This window comes from Magallana gigas, chromosome 9 (assembly GCF_963853765.1).
Source record: "Magallana gigas chromosome 9, xbMagGiga1.1, whole genome shotgun sequence".
Classification (NCBI taxonomy): Eukaryota; Metazoa; Mollusca; class Bivalvia; order Ostreida; family Ostreidae; genus Magallana; species Magallana gigas.
Genome location: NC_088861.1, coordinates 49,006,299 through 49,018,308, shown reverse-complemented (window position 1 = coordinate 49,018,308; position 12,010 = coordinate 49,006,299). Strand labels below are relative to the sequence as shown.

The following is a 12,010-nucleotide window of genomic DNA, read 5'->3' as shown; positions in this document are numbered from 1 at the left end:
AATTTATAATACTATGTCAAAATTTGAAACTCAAATATCAAGTACTAAGCAAGATACGGAGTTTATAATTCTTTGTTTTGTAAACAAAGCTCGAATATTGTCATTTTTACATATGTGTTGTATTGGTGTAGGTTTCAATCAAATATAACTTTCTTTTGATGATAATAGTATTTATAAAGATATTGAATTAGTTTAAATGGTTTTTACATTTTAATTGGTCTAAGAAATGTTAAAATTCTACATTACATTTTTTGTAAACAACTATAAGACTCGAGCTTTGTTTACATAACTATCAATTCTTACCTCTGTATCTCGCTTGTAACTTGACTTCAACATTTAATATTTTGGTCAATCATTTAAATTGCACCAGTTAACCATTTTATACATAAAAAATAAAATGTTTGATCTCAAATCGTGTCCAAGTCCCTTTAAACATTGAACCTAATACAAACAATGTCAAACATAAAAAAAACAAGCTACTTAAAAAACGAAAACAAATATCAAGTCAATGAAATTTACACTCACTTTGTACAACAACATTCTTTGCAAGGTATTTGCATTCACTAACACGAAACCCTGCAACTTCATAGCTAAAAAAAAATTAGGATTATCATTATTGTAATGACTTTTACACCCCGTGTTTATTTTATTTTCACTTTTTTTGGAGAGGGGGGTATACTTCCCAATTTTATATTGGGCATCGACGGATGTTAAATAATTTTTATTACATTTATTGTAAATTCCCCTGAGTATTCAGTGTTGTACTTTTACGTTTCATCCTGAGAAATGTTTGGAGTTTTGCCTATCCAACTGCTACAAAGGTAACTCTAACTAAGGAACACATTTAAGTGATGTGCATTGTACATGGCATTGTCCTAACTATAAAGGCTCCGGTTGATGCAACTATAAATTTGTCATTTTTCTATATAGCCTCTCCAAATTTTATCTCTAATCTATAAGGAAAATTGACCTGCGACAATATGGAATCTATGTTTTCTATAATTCAAAGGATTTTTAAATATATATAAAAAAATAAAACCAAAATCTGAAGCTCGTTATTGATCGCCATTGATCACCTGGAAAGGAGCTCATAAATTATTGAATGGTTAAGTTGCGCTTTGCTGTCAAGCTCCGTAGAGTTATTCAATTTTGATAAATATGTTTCATTTCAACATAAGTGTTGTCTTCAGGAACATTGAAACACGCCTGATTTTCCACCGGACTCTTACACTTTGTATCGTCGTATATTCGCGCCATGTGCTCACTTTCAGCTTTCATATGTAAATCTTCAGCCTGGACTTCCTTTTTGCATTGCTTGAAATTTTGTTGTCCATACCGTCCTCTTCTATTACAAATTGTGGAGATTATCCAACAAATCCATGTCAGCCCCAATATCGAACATAACGAAAAAATAAAAAAGAGAAGGGTTCTTCTAGACAGTTCGTCAACTGAAACGTAAAGTTCATATAATGTCAACATATTTACCAGAGCCAATTGATGAAACAATGTTCATGAAAAAAGAAATATAAAATATTCTTTTATTGGTATCATCAGTATTCATTATATTACACAAAAATCTCATCATTTGCAGACCATTGAATAAGATACGACAGTTTACTTTGCCAATAGGTGTTTTTTATTTATTTTTTTTAATTTTACAAATACTTAGAACATGTAATTTGATTCAACAGATACATATGAAATTTAAAATAAAAAGAAGTACACCTCATTATTCTAATAGATCATGATTTATATTGCCCACACAATTAGTCTATGTACTCACCTGTTTTGCATTGGTCACCATGGTAACCAGCATTACATCCAGTGAAGCATGTTCCATTGGTGTAAGAACACTGGTTTAAATCACGACAGTGTCCACAGGTCTCATTACAGTCAACTCCATACGTTCCTATCTCACAATCTGCAAGAGTTTCGTGTTTTGAAGACAGTTTTAATAAACAATAATCTTGGTTAACATTAATATGGATATGTTGAATATATATCCTTCTATAATTTTTAATGTATTACTAAACGTGCTTTGGATTATTTTTTTAATTGACCCTTTAGTTGCATTGTATTGTTTGTTTAACCATTTATTTGCTTGCATATGCATGAAAGTAAAACGGATATATAGAAATGTTTTGATTTGCTTCGTTTGACCAACAACAAGGAGTTGATAGCGAATCATCGTCGTACGTTGTGTACAATTGTCTTGTGTATATCCGGGTTCACATCCGTTTGGACAAACCCCATCCACGTGGTTACACTGCCCCATATCTTTACAGTGTCCACAATCAGTCCGACAACCATCACCGTACTTCCTGTGTGTACATTCTGTAACACAAAAGCATCATCTTTCATTGCTTTTTAATAACGATTTCTAATTAACATCATCATTTTACACTAATTATACTTGTATACATTGCAGTGCAATACAATCTGTAAAGGAATATTTTAGCATGTGTCACCAGATTAATTGTTTGTTTACTGAAAGACCATCTTAGAAGGAGGTGTTGTCAATCAGAGATGTGCACTAAACAAAACTCCAAGTTGCTCAACCTGATAAACAATATTTTGGTAATAACAAAATTAATACTGATTTAAAACAGTTACACGTGACAAAAACTCAAACAAGAATGAAGCGTTTTCAGCATGTACTTTATATTCTTGGCAACATTTTTAGTTATAGGCATTAGTCTTAGTAAGAGTATCAAATGAAAATTTCTTAAAATGCAGAATAAGGGAAAAACCAAGAGCACCGGAATCTTCCTTTCTGGAATGTTCTTGCAACATGTTGTACTTAGTTTAAATCTATTGTGTATTCGCCCTTAACATTGTTTTAAACTTTTGGGAATCCGTAAATAAAGTTAGTTATGATGAAAAATGTATGTTGTCAATTCTGTAATTTTGCCAGCTGAAAGATAGTTGACATGCAATTAAGTTGTGGTAACATAACATATTTTTTTAGACGGCTAACTTGAGTTAAATACAAGATATGTTATTTTGCAAGGTAAACATGTTTTTTCTTAAAATAAAAGGGATGCAAATATCATTAAAGTTTGCAAATTAAAAACAGTAATTTATCTACATGTTAAAGAGAATAGTAATATAAGTCATATGCTCACGTGCTTTACACAGATGTCCACTATACCCAGCCATACACCCCGTTAAGCATCTTCCGTTTGATTGCAGACATTGGTTTGAGTCCTGACAATGACCACATGGCTCCCTGCATTGAACACCATACCATCCTTTGTCACAGACTGTGTTTTCAATTGTAAAATAAAAAGACGAAAATGGTAAAAAAAAAAGTATGAATGTTACATCAATATGTTTATGAATGAACTAATTGAGTCTACGAAAAAGAAACGAACAAAACATTGTTGTTCATCGATATTTGCATAAATTTGAGGTATGTCTACTTAAAGAGTCATTTTTTTATTATAAAAAAGAGAAAGCGTGATGCAAATGAAACAAAATTGAAAATGAGCTACAAAACAACTTTTGAAAAGTGAGTGTCTCTATAAAATAAAATGAGAAATATAATTTGTTCGGTAACATTTTCGGCGCACCTGTTTTACACTTATCTCCTATGAATCCTGGTTCACATCCGTTTTTACACGTCCCATCTACGTGGTGGCATTTTATCATGTTTTTACAGTAACCGCAATGAAGCTGACAAGCCTCCCCATACCTTCGTGCAGAGCATTCTGTAGGATATAATTTTACGCATAATAGTGAAGACAGAATTGTTAAAAAGTACTACTACAGTTTTTAATCAGAGTCCTAATGGAAATAAGCTTATAGATTTACAATATATCTCTCGATTACTTAATTGAAGATTAATAGGAGAAAAACTGGTTCATGGAGACTAGTTTTCGCGATCAAAATGTAGATTATATATACAGATCATGTATGATTCGCAGCAACAACTTTTTGCGACGAGGGGTACGTAAATTTTTCTCGCGCGCGAATTAAATTTGGTTTACATCATATGAAAAACATGTACTCACGTGTTTTGCAGATTGCACCTTGATACCCAGCATCACACCCTTTTAGACATATCCCATTGCTATTGGAACACTGGCGGACGTCTAGACAGTGTCCACAAGTTTCACTGCATTCATCTCCATATGATCCCAATTCACATTCTCAAACACGAACAAAAAAAATCAACTATAATATTAATGCTTTGTGCTAGTAACAATAAAAAAAGTTCATCTAAATATTACAAAAGGAATATTAAAATCAAATGCATACACATGTTGAAAACAAACAGAGATATAAACATAACTATAACATACATTTATATTCAACTGGAAGGTATTTTAAACAATCCCTTTTTAATAAAACTTGTGTTGTATTTGTGAGATATTGTTGATTGATTATTTGGTTTAATAAAGTTTAATAGAAATAAATTATATGATAAAACAATATGAATTGCTTCTTCTTTTAATTAAGAATTGGGGGAGAGGGTCGAAAAAGGTTATTTGTGGTTAAAAATCGTTGAAAGAAAATTGACCGAATTCCATGTACGATTAAATAAAAAAGACAACATTTATATCATATTTCGAAATATGTTTTTGATAAGCTGCGCTTGGAATTTTTAACAATCCACTCACTTTGTGTACACATGGGTTGTTTATATCCCGGCTTACACCCTTTTACACATGTCCCATTAATATGACTACACTTGTTCATGTGTCTGCAATAGCCACAATCATTATGGCATTGTTTTCCATATTTACCATTTGTGCATTCTAAAAATAAAGTATTAATACTGCTTAAAAGTCATAAAACGATTTGTGAATATAGTTGTCATTGGTAAAAAAAAATGAATGGATAAAATAGGTGTAGGTTTTGGAGACAAAATGACATACTCTGCATTTTGAGGACTAGTCAAAGTTGGCAAGAATGGGAAAAAGTAAATATTGAGCGTTTTAACATTTCTTAACATTTTATTATATAAATATATATGAAACCCCAGGTAATATTCTTAAAAGCATAATCCTTAAAATCAGAGAGTTAATTCAACATTGATACTTTTGTAACTTGCACATTCAAGTTCACAAAATCGCTTGACCTCTCAATAAATCAGATGTCATTTGGAAAATGCCATATCATTTCCATGTGCCCAAAAACAAGAAGACACCAATTATTGTAGAAACTCAAAACTATATACAACTATTTTGTGTCATAAGTTTGATCACTAAAATCTTTGAGTTCTAAGGGTTTATCAAATGATATCAGTAAGATTTATATTTGCAAGTTTTATTTTTTTTAAATAGTAACAATTAATCTCCTCATGACCTCTTGAACTTAACATTGAAGTTAATGATAAACAAACTTGTCTATACATCACCTATGTCACACTTGTCGCCTATATATCCAGGTTTACACTCCAGACAGGTGCCTGTGTCCATGTGACAGTATTGGCAATTAACATTTGAGCAACAATCTATTCCGTAGTAAAACCCAGTATTGGGACATCCTAAGCAAAATATGATATTAGTGAAAGGCATTAAGATATTTTTTTAGCTTTAAATTGTCCGTTTTCATATTAATACATTTGGAAAAAGTTAATCTTATATTTAAAAAAAATAAATTTTCAGTATTAAAACCTAGTTTACTATACAAAAATACACAGCATAATTGTTGTGATGGTACTTAAAGCTTCTTGTATATACTTTTTATTAAAAAAAAAACAATGGATTGTGTTTGCGGTGAGATGTGAAACATCATTATTCATGATATATTTGATCCTTGATATTTTTCAAATGAGTTAAAAATATATGAAAAATAATGAAAATCCTTCCAATCTAATTGAAAAATGCTTATTGAAAATTATTGATATTGCTTTTATCCAAATGAGTGTAAGTTAAAAGCAATATATATTCAATTACCTTAAAATTATTGCTTAAAAAGGAGAACTTAGTGGGACTTTTTTTATTTGGAATAAACATGCTTGGTGACATATCAAATCATAAATTTATACTTATTGTCCTTCCTTCCTAAAAAAAGAAGTCAAATGTAGATGTTATTACTTGATAGGAAAACATCGATTTTTTTGATTTTTTAAGAGGGGGGGGGCAATATTTTAACTATTAAACAAATATATATATATATATATATATATATATATATATATATATATATATATATATATATATATATATATATATATATATATATATATATATAATCCAAAATGAGTGAAAGGTGATATCATATATATATATATTTATTCCTTAAAAATTGTTTCACTATATTTTAGATAGAAATATATAGAAATATAATGTATTGATAGTCCACAAAATTTACTGTTGTTATTACTTGAATTTGTATTTAACACAGGCGCATATATACATGTAATCCCTATCCAGATGAGCCTGATAATTAATAGGCACGTAGATCGTGAGCGCCCACTTTTTGGTGTTGAAATAAAAATAACAGGAACAATTAATGTTATTAAACTTTCATGTTAAATACTGAAATCTGATTGGTTTAGACGCAGTTGGTTATTATATTCTATTCTATCGTTCTATTACCCTCAGCGTTAGCAACACACTTGGCAACGGGTATCACAACGAATTGTTACGTGCGCGTAAATTATGCGCGTACAATTCGCCGTAGAATTCAGTTTATTTCTATATAAAAGCAGTGAAATATTCATTAAACATTTTCATTAAAAATAAGACATTGAGTATAATAAATAGTGCTTGTTTGGGAGGGTAACCGTTGAAAGGACATGTTTAAAATTAGTATGTCTAATTTTCTGATTTAAGCTGTTAATTTGGCGATTTATAAGTCCTTTATGATATTTAGTACAACATAAATGGACATTAAATGCTTTCCTAAAAACATTTAATAAACATAAAGTATATCTTACCATATGCTTCTACTTCACAAAGGAAATTCGCAGCAAATGTATAGTTAAAGCGAGGATACATGACTTGCGGGCGTTTTTCGTTATAGTATATCACATATTGTGCTTTTGTCGAGCATGAAATGTTAGCAATAGCAGGCACCGTGTCTATTGTATAGTCACTGTCGTTGAAGCACATTAACCCATCTGATATATCTGTTGTATTTGAAACATACACAGAAGATCCAACAGTTCCTGAATAATCAAGCAATCATCAATTAATTTTAACAGCTTCATATTAAAAAATGATTGTCATTTAAAATAGCATTTCTCATTTATTCAGTCATCTATATTATACACCTATTCAATGTACACTTAACCAATGGATATAGTTGGGATAGCTATATATCAAACTTGAGACAGGAACTATTTTTCGAGGGCTTATAAATATTCACTGCCTTTATTAAATTAGTAAATAGTTTAGTAAGATATTCCTTTTTATCTATTTCATTTGCACTTAAATCACGGGTATGTGTAATAATGTTTTTTAAATCGCCAAAATGTTCAGAATAAATATTTTTGGACAGACTACAGTACCTACATAAAGCAAATGGATACACATTAAAATACACACAATATAATTTTGTTTTGTGTACATAGATTATAAGGGAAGAAAACAATTAAATTCTTCAACGATTTTTAAATAGGTGTCCTGATTTATAATCATATATATAATCTGTCACATGTGTAATATTGATTTCTAAATGGAACATAATTCAATCACTAGCTTTATGTACTTCTATAATTACAAACAAAGACGTTTAGCCAATAAGCAATGGAATGACTGGATCAGAGTAATTGACTTCACTTTTATTATTTCAATACGTCCGTAAACTATCATAATTGAATTTTACATGATTAGTAATTAACTGTGCTCAAAAACCAATTTTCATTTCTGAACAACTTTTCTTTTCCTTTATATATACATGTATAGAAGTTAAAGTTTGACAAACGTTGAATAAATAAAATGCAACAATTCTTTTCTCGAATGTGCGATTTTAGCTTTGATAGAAAGAACATTATTTTAGACCACAAACAAAAGTTTGGTAAAACTTAAATATTATTTTGTAAAAGATGAACAGATTGTGTTGATAACTCTACAGTATATATGAAATCTTTTAAAATAAATGATTCATGCATAAAACTGATATGTTGCACCAGGAAGTAGAAGTTTGCCCTTTTCCTCACTTTTGTTTTTAAAGCAGGCTTTTATCCAAAATTAACATATTGAAATCTTATTTGGGAGATTGTTAAAAAATTATTATTAAAAATGTCATAAGGAACAAATTTAAAGCAAAAAGATACGAAACCCCGTCCTCGATTTAAAAAAAATCACCATGCCTGTATATGCGACCAAGTTGTGACTTTTTATTCAAACGATCCGAAAATCTAAAATATCATGTTGAAACAATTAACCGCAGATTGAACAAACACACAAACGCCTAAAAAGATTGAAGTTTTTCAGTCAGCTACAAAAATATATAGATATAGTAATAAAGCTACATATATTCAATTTCAGTTAAGATTATTATCCCTATTCACACCTCTAAATATACATCCAGTAGCTTATTCATTTATGTTTTTAAAAATGAGCACAGGAAAAAAATAAGAAAACATGTTGACCCAATATATACAAAGAAACTCTGGTTTAACAAATCGCAAAAAAGTTTTAAGTGTAACAAGTATTCCCAGCGCTTTAGCGGGCTATCATCTAGTTGATAAATTTAAAAAAATTATTTAGGATTTTTTTTTATTGAAGAAACGTTAACTATAAAGTTGGTAAAATAGAAAAAGTAAAATTTAAGCTTTACCCCACTTACGATAGTTCTTCATGTAGTAGATGATAATGTAATGAATTTTATGGATGCCTGTCAGGTTCACCCACCAGGTGGCGTTCTGTTCACCGTACGTCATAGAACACTCTCCTTCTTTCCAAGATAGGTTTGATTTACGACCATCTACTGCATTTTGGGCGTCATCTTCATCCCAAGGTCTATTTTGATATGCCGGTTTGTTGAGTGCAATATTGACTGTCAATTTATCACTTGAATATGTTATTATAATTCAAAACAAGATTTGTGTGTCCTTTGTATTCTTAAAAAAATCTCATATTACTCTCAAATATTAAACACTACTACTATTTAGGAATTGAACACTGCTTAATACATAGTTTGTATTTATAACCTAAGAATAAATAAGTAACTTCTTTGATTGATACTATAAAGTAATATTGGAAAAAAATATTTGTAAGGTCAATTTAAAAAGTATGGATGACTTTTTGTGTTAATTCACCTATCCGCATCATTACCACTCTTTTAATGCTGAATGAAATACAAATATTTTCGAACTATAAGAATTATATAAAAGATATATATAAAAAAAACATTTACTTACCAAATGCCGCAGTAGAACTCAACAGACAACTGCAAACGATTATTTTGTAAAGATTGTCATCAAGCGGCAACAACATGATAAGGGATCTGGTTAGGTCAAATCAATCTTGTTAAAGCGCCTACAGGCGAAATATGATTTTTTTTAACCTAAAGTCAAATAAGCTGCATAAATGTCTTGAAAGATATTAAGCTTTTAGAATGTAAATTCACAAAAGCAATTATAACCTGTTGAATGAAAAGGAAGTGAAAATACCAATTACAAGCTTAGGCGGTTTTATACTTTCTTTTTTTTCAAGAGGTTTGTTTTGCCTTATCTGTGTGGCTGTTGGTTTGCATATATCTACGTAGTGACTACATAGAAATTCGTAAATTTAAATACCAAATAGAAATCTATCTAATTTTAAAGAAGGACAAAAATCACTTGGCAACCGGTGCAATAATGATATACTATTTAAGACAATGAATGTTGCATATATCATTTATCGTGTGTCAGAACTATACGATACAGTAGATTAAGATGTTGGAAATTTCTAAAATTTCAGTTTGCTTTAAAGAGTATTCTTATTTTGTTTTAAATTTTCTTTAAGAATTAAATGTCAAACCTAACGATACATATCCAAACTGAGATGCTGTAGAAATTCTTAAACATATTTTTGTGTTTGCGATAAAGGTTTTTCTATCTCTATTTAAATTACGATTTGTTGTTGAGACAAAGGAAACTGTTTCCATTACTTTGTGACTAATTTTAATGAAAATACAAATACCTATCGATAAAGTAGAATTGAAATCGATCAACGAATAAACATCTTAGAAGTCTTCATTGATACATCATCTATTTGTATATATTTGTTTATATAAACGAAAATAAATATCTTAACAAAACTATAAAGAAAATTTCTCTATTCAAAAATTGTCATCGCTATAATATGAATATGTTCCATTTGTTTCTTTCTATTGAACTTTCTATTTTGGGCTGAGTATTGAAATCCAAGGCAGAAGAGGGTGCATTTCAGAACAGAAAATTAGATAATCAGGACTTTTTTCGTCAAGTTGATAAACGCTGTTTGGGCACAAAAATATTATAATTATGGAAATATTGAGCAAAATGTTGTAGACGCAGAAACTTCGGACAGAGTATGGCTGTTATCTCAATTATAAGAAGACTGAGTATTATACGTGAATAAACAAACCTATCCCTCATTTCTTTTCATTTACTTCACACTAGGTTATTGGTATAGAAGGTACAACGTATAATGTATTTGTTAAACATAAAGATATTCAAATAAATGTAGTAATCGATAAAGAATGTGAAAGACCAGTCCAGTCAGTTTCTAAATTTTGACAATGATATAAGTATTATTAAAGTAACGTATATGTCATCAAAATATTTTTATTTTTGTTCACTAGTACTGAAGTATGTTCTTTAGATATATTCACATCATTTATAAGAAATCAATGTTGGCAATGATAAAACACCTACTATAGCAACAGTGTCTCCGTTCTCGAACTGTTCTGAACCTATTCTGTCAAAAGTTAGTTTAAGAATAAGGTCATTCGGTCTGAAAAGAAATCATACACAGAATGAACATACTATTTACAAAAGGTTATGTACCGACGATATTCAAGTGCTTTTCATCTTCATGGTTTAAAAAACTTCCTGTTGTGCACGATGTCGCAATAATTATTTAGGAATTTTAATATTGGCCAGTTCAAGAGTGTAATTTGTTCTGCATTTGTCAAAACATTTAACAAACAAATACAGTTGTGTAAAAACCTCTTTAGTGCATTCATAAGTTAGGCCGCATTTTCAAGATAAAATGCCAAATACCCAATTTAAAGAGTAAGGATAATTGTTCGTTTATGATCTGGATACGCGTATATTTTAGTATGCACTAAAGGTGAAAAGTGTACTCTATATTTTGGCGAATTCCTGTCTTGAAAAAAAAAATACGCATGCTTAAGTTAGGGTGTAGTTTCCTATTTTGACCAAACTTCATTGAATGAATAAATGTCAAAAGAGATGTAACATCATTAACTTATTATAACCTAAAGTGGACATACATTTAAGCACTCAGAGTTTACGTCTAAATTACGTATAAAATAAGTTGTCGATACATTATACAATATTTGTATATTTTACTTTCCAATTTTTACTTCTTCAATTTTCTTGTTGATTTACTTATTTGTTGGTGTAGAATTATTTGTGTTCACTTTATTATCGCTATCAATATTCTATCGTGTATTAACTTGTAGTTAGTCATCGACTGTGTATCCTGCGTAGTTGTTCGTGTATCGTACGTAATCGTTCGTGTGTCTAACGTAATCGTTTGTGTGTCTAACGTAATCGTTTGTATGTCTAACGTAATCGTTTGTTTGTCTAACGTAATGTGTGTCTAACGTAATCGTTTGTGTGTCTAACGTAATGTGTGTCTATCGTAATCGTTTGTTTGTCTAACGTAATCGTTTGTTTGTCTAACGTAATGTGTGTCTAACGTAATCGTTTGTTTGTCTAACGTAATGTGTGTCTAACGTAATCGTTTGTTTGTCTAACGTAATCGTTTGTGTGTCTAACGTTATGTGTGTCTAACGTAATCGTTCGTGTGTCTAACGTAATCGTTCGTGTGTCTAACGTAATCGTACGTGTGTCTAACGTAATCGTTTGTGTGTCTAACGTTATGTGTGTCTAACGTAA

At 30.1% G+C, this 12,010-nt stretch overlaps 1 protein-coding gene across 3 annotated transcripts; it reads right to left on the bottom strand.

Annotated features, from left to right (window-relative positions):
- Window positions 1-316: 316 nt before the first annotated feature.
- Window positions 317-9,510, bottom strand: LOC117680636 (multiple epidermal growth factor-like domains protein 10). Of its 3 annotated transcripts, none has more exons than XM_066071959.1 (11): window positions 9,320-9,510; window positions 8,746-8,955; window positions 6,890-7,120; window positions 5,363-5,491; window positions 4,623-4,760; window positions 4,014-4,151; window positions 3,573-3,710; window positions 3,126-3,263; window positions 2,197-2,334; window positions 1,784-1,921; window positions 317-1,448 (listed from the first exon to the last, which is right to left on the bottom strand). In XM_066071959.1, exons 1-11 carry the CDS (start codon window positions 9,393-9,395, stop codon window positions 1,144-1,146), a joined length of 1,779 nt encoding a protein of 592 aa, XP_065928031.1. In that variant the 5' UTR covers window positions 9,396-9,510; the 3' UTR covers window positions 317-1,143. The 3 variants fall into 3 exon arrangements, with proteins under 3 accessions (XP_065928031.1, XP_034334657.2, XP_065928032.1); XM_034478766.2 differs by having other exon boundaries at window positions 8,737-8,955; window positions 9,320-9,509; XM_066071960.1 differs by lacking the exon at window positions 9,320-9,510 and having other exon boundaries at window positions 8,811-9,086.
- Window positions 9,511-12,010: the final 2,500 nt, after the last annotated feature.

What these genes read in the sequence shown, in the direction of transcription:
- LOC117680636 (XM_034478766.2), bottom strand. Translation starts at nt 9,395, where the DNA reads ATGTTGTTGCCGCTTGATGACAATCTTTACAAAATAATCGTTTGCAGT. An exon ending in GAAGAACTATCGTAAGTGGG is followed by an intron (nt 7,121 to 8,736) that starts GTAAAGCTTAAA and finishes TTGATTATTCAG; the next exon opens with GAACTGTTGGATCTTCTGTG. An exon ending in AGGTGCAATCTGCAAAACAC is followed by an intron (nt 3,711 to 4,013) that starts GTGAGTACATGT and finishes TATATCCTACAG; the next exon opens with AATGCTCTGCACGAAGGTAT.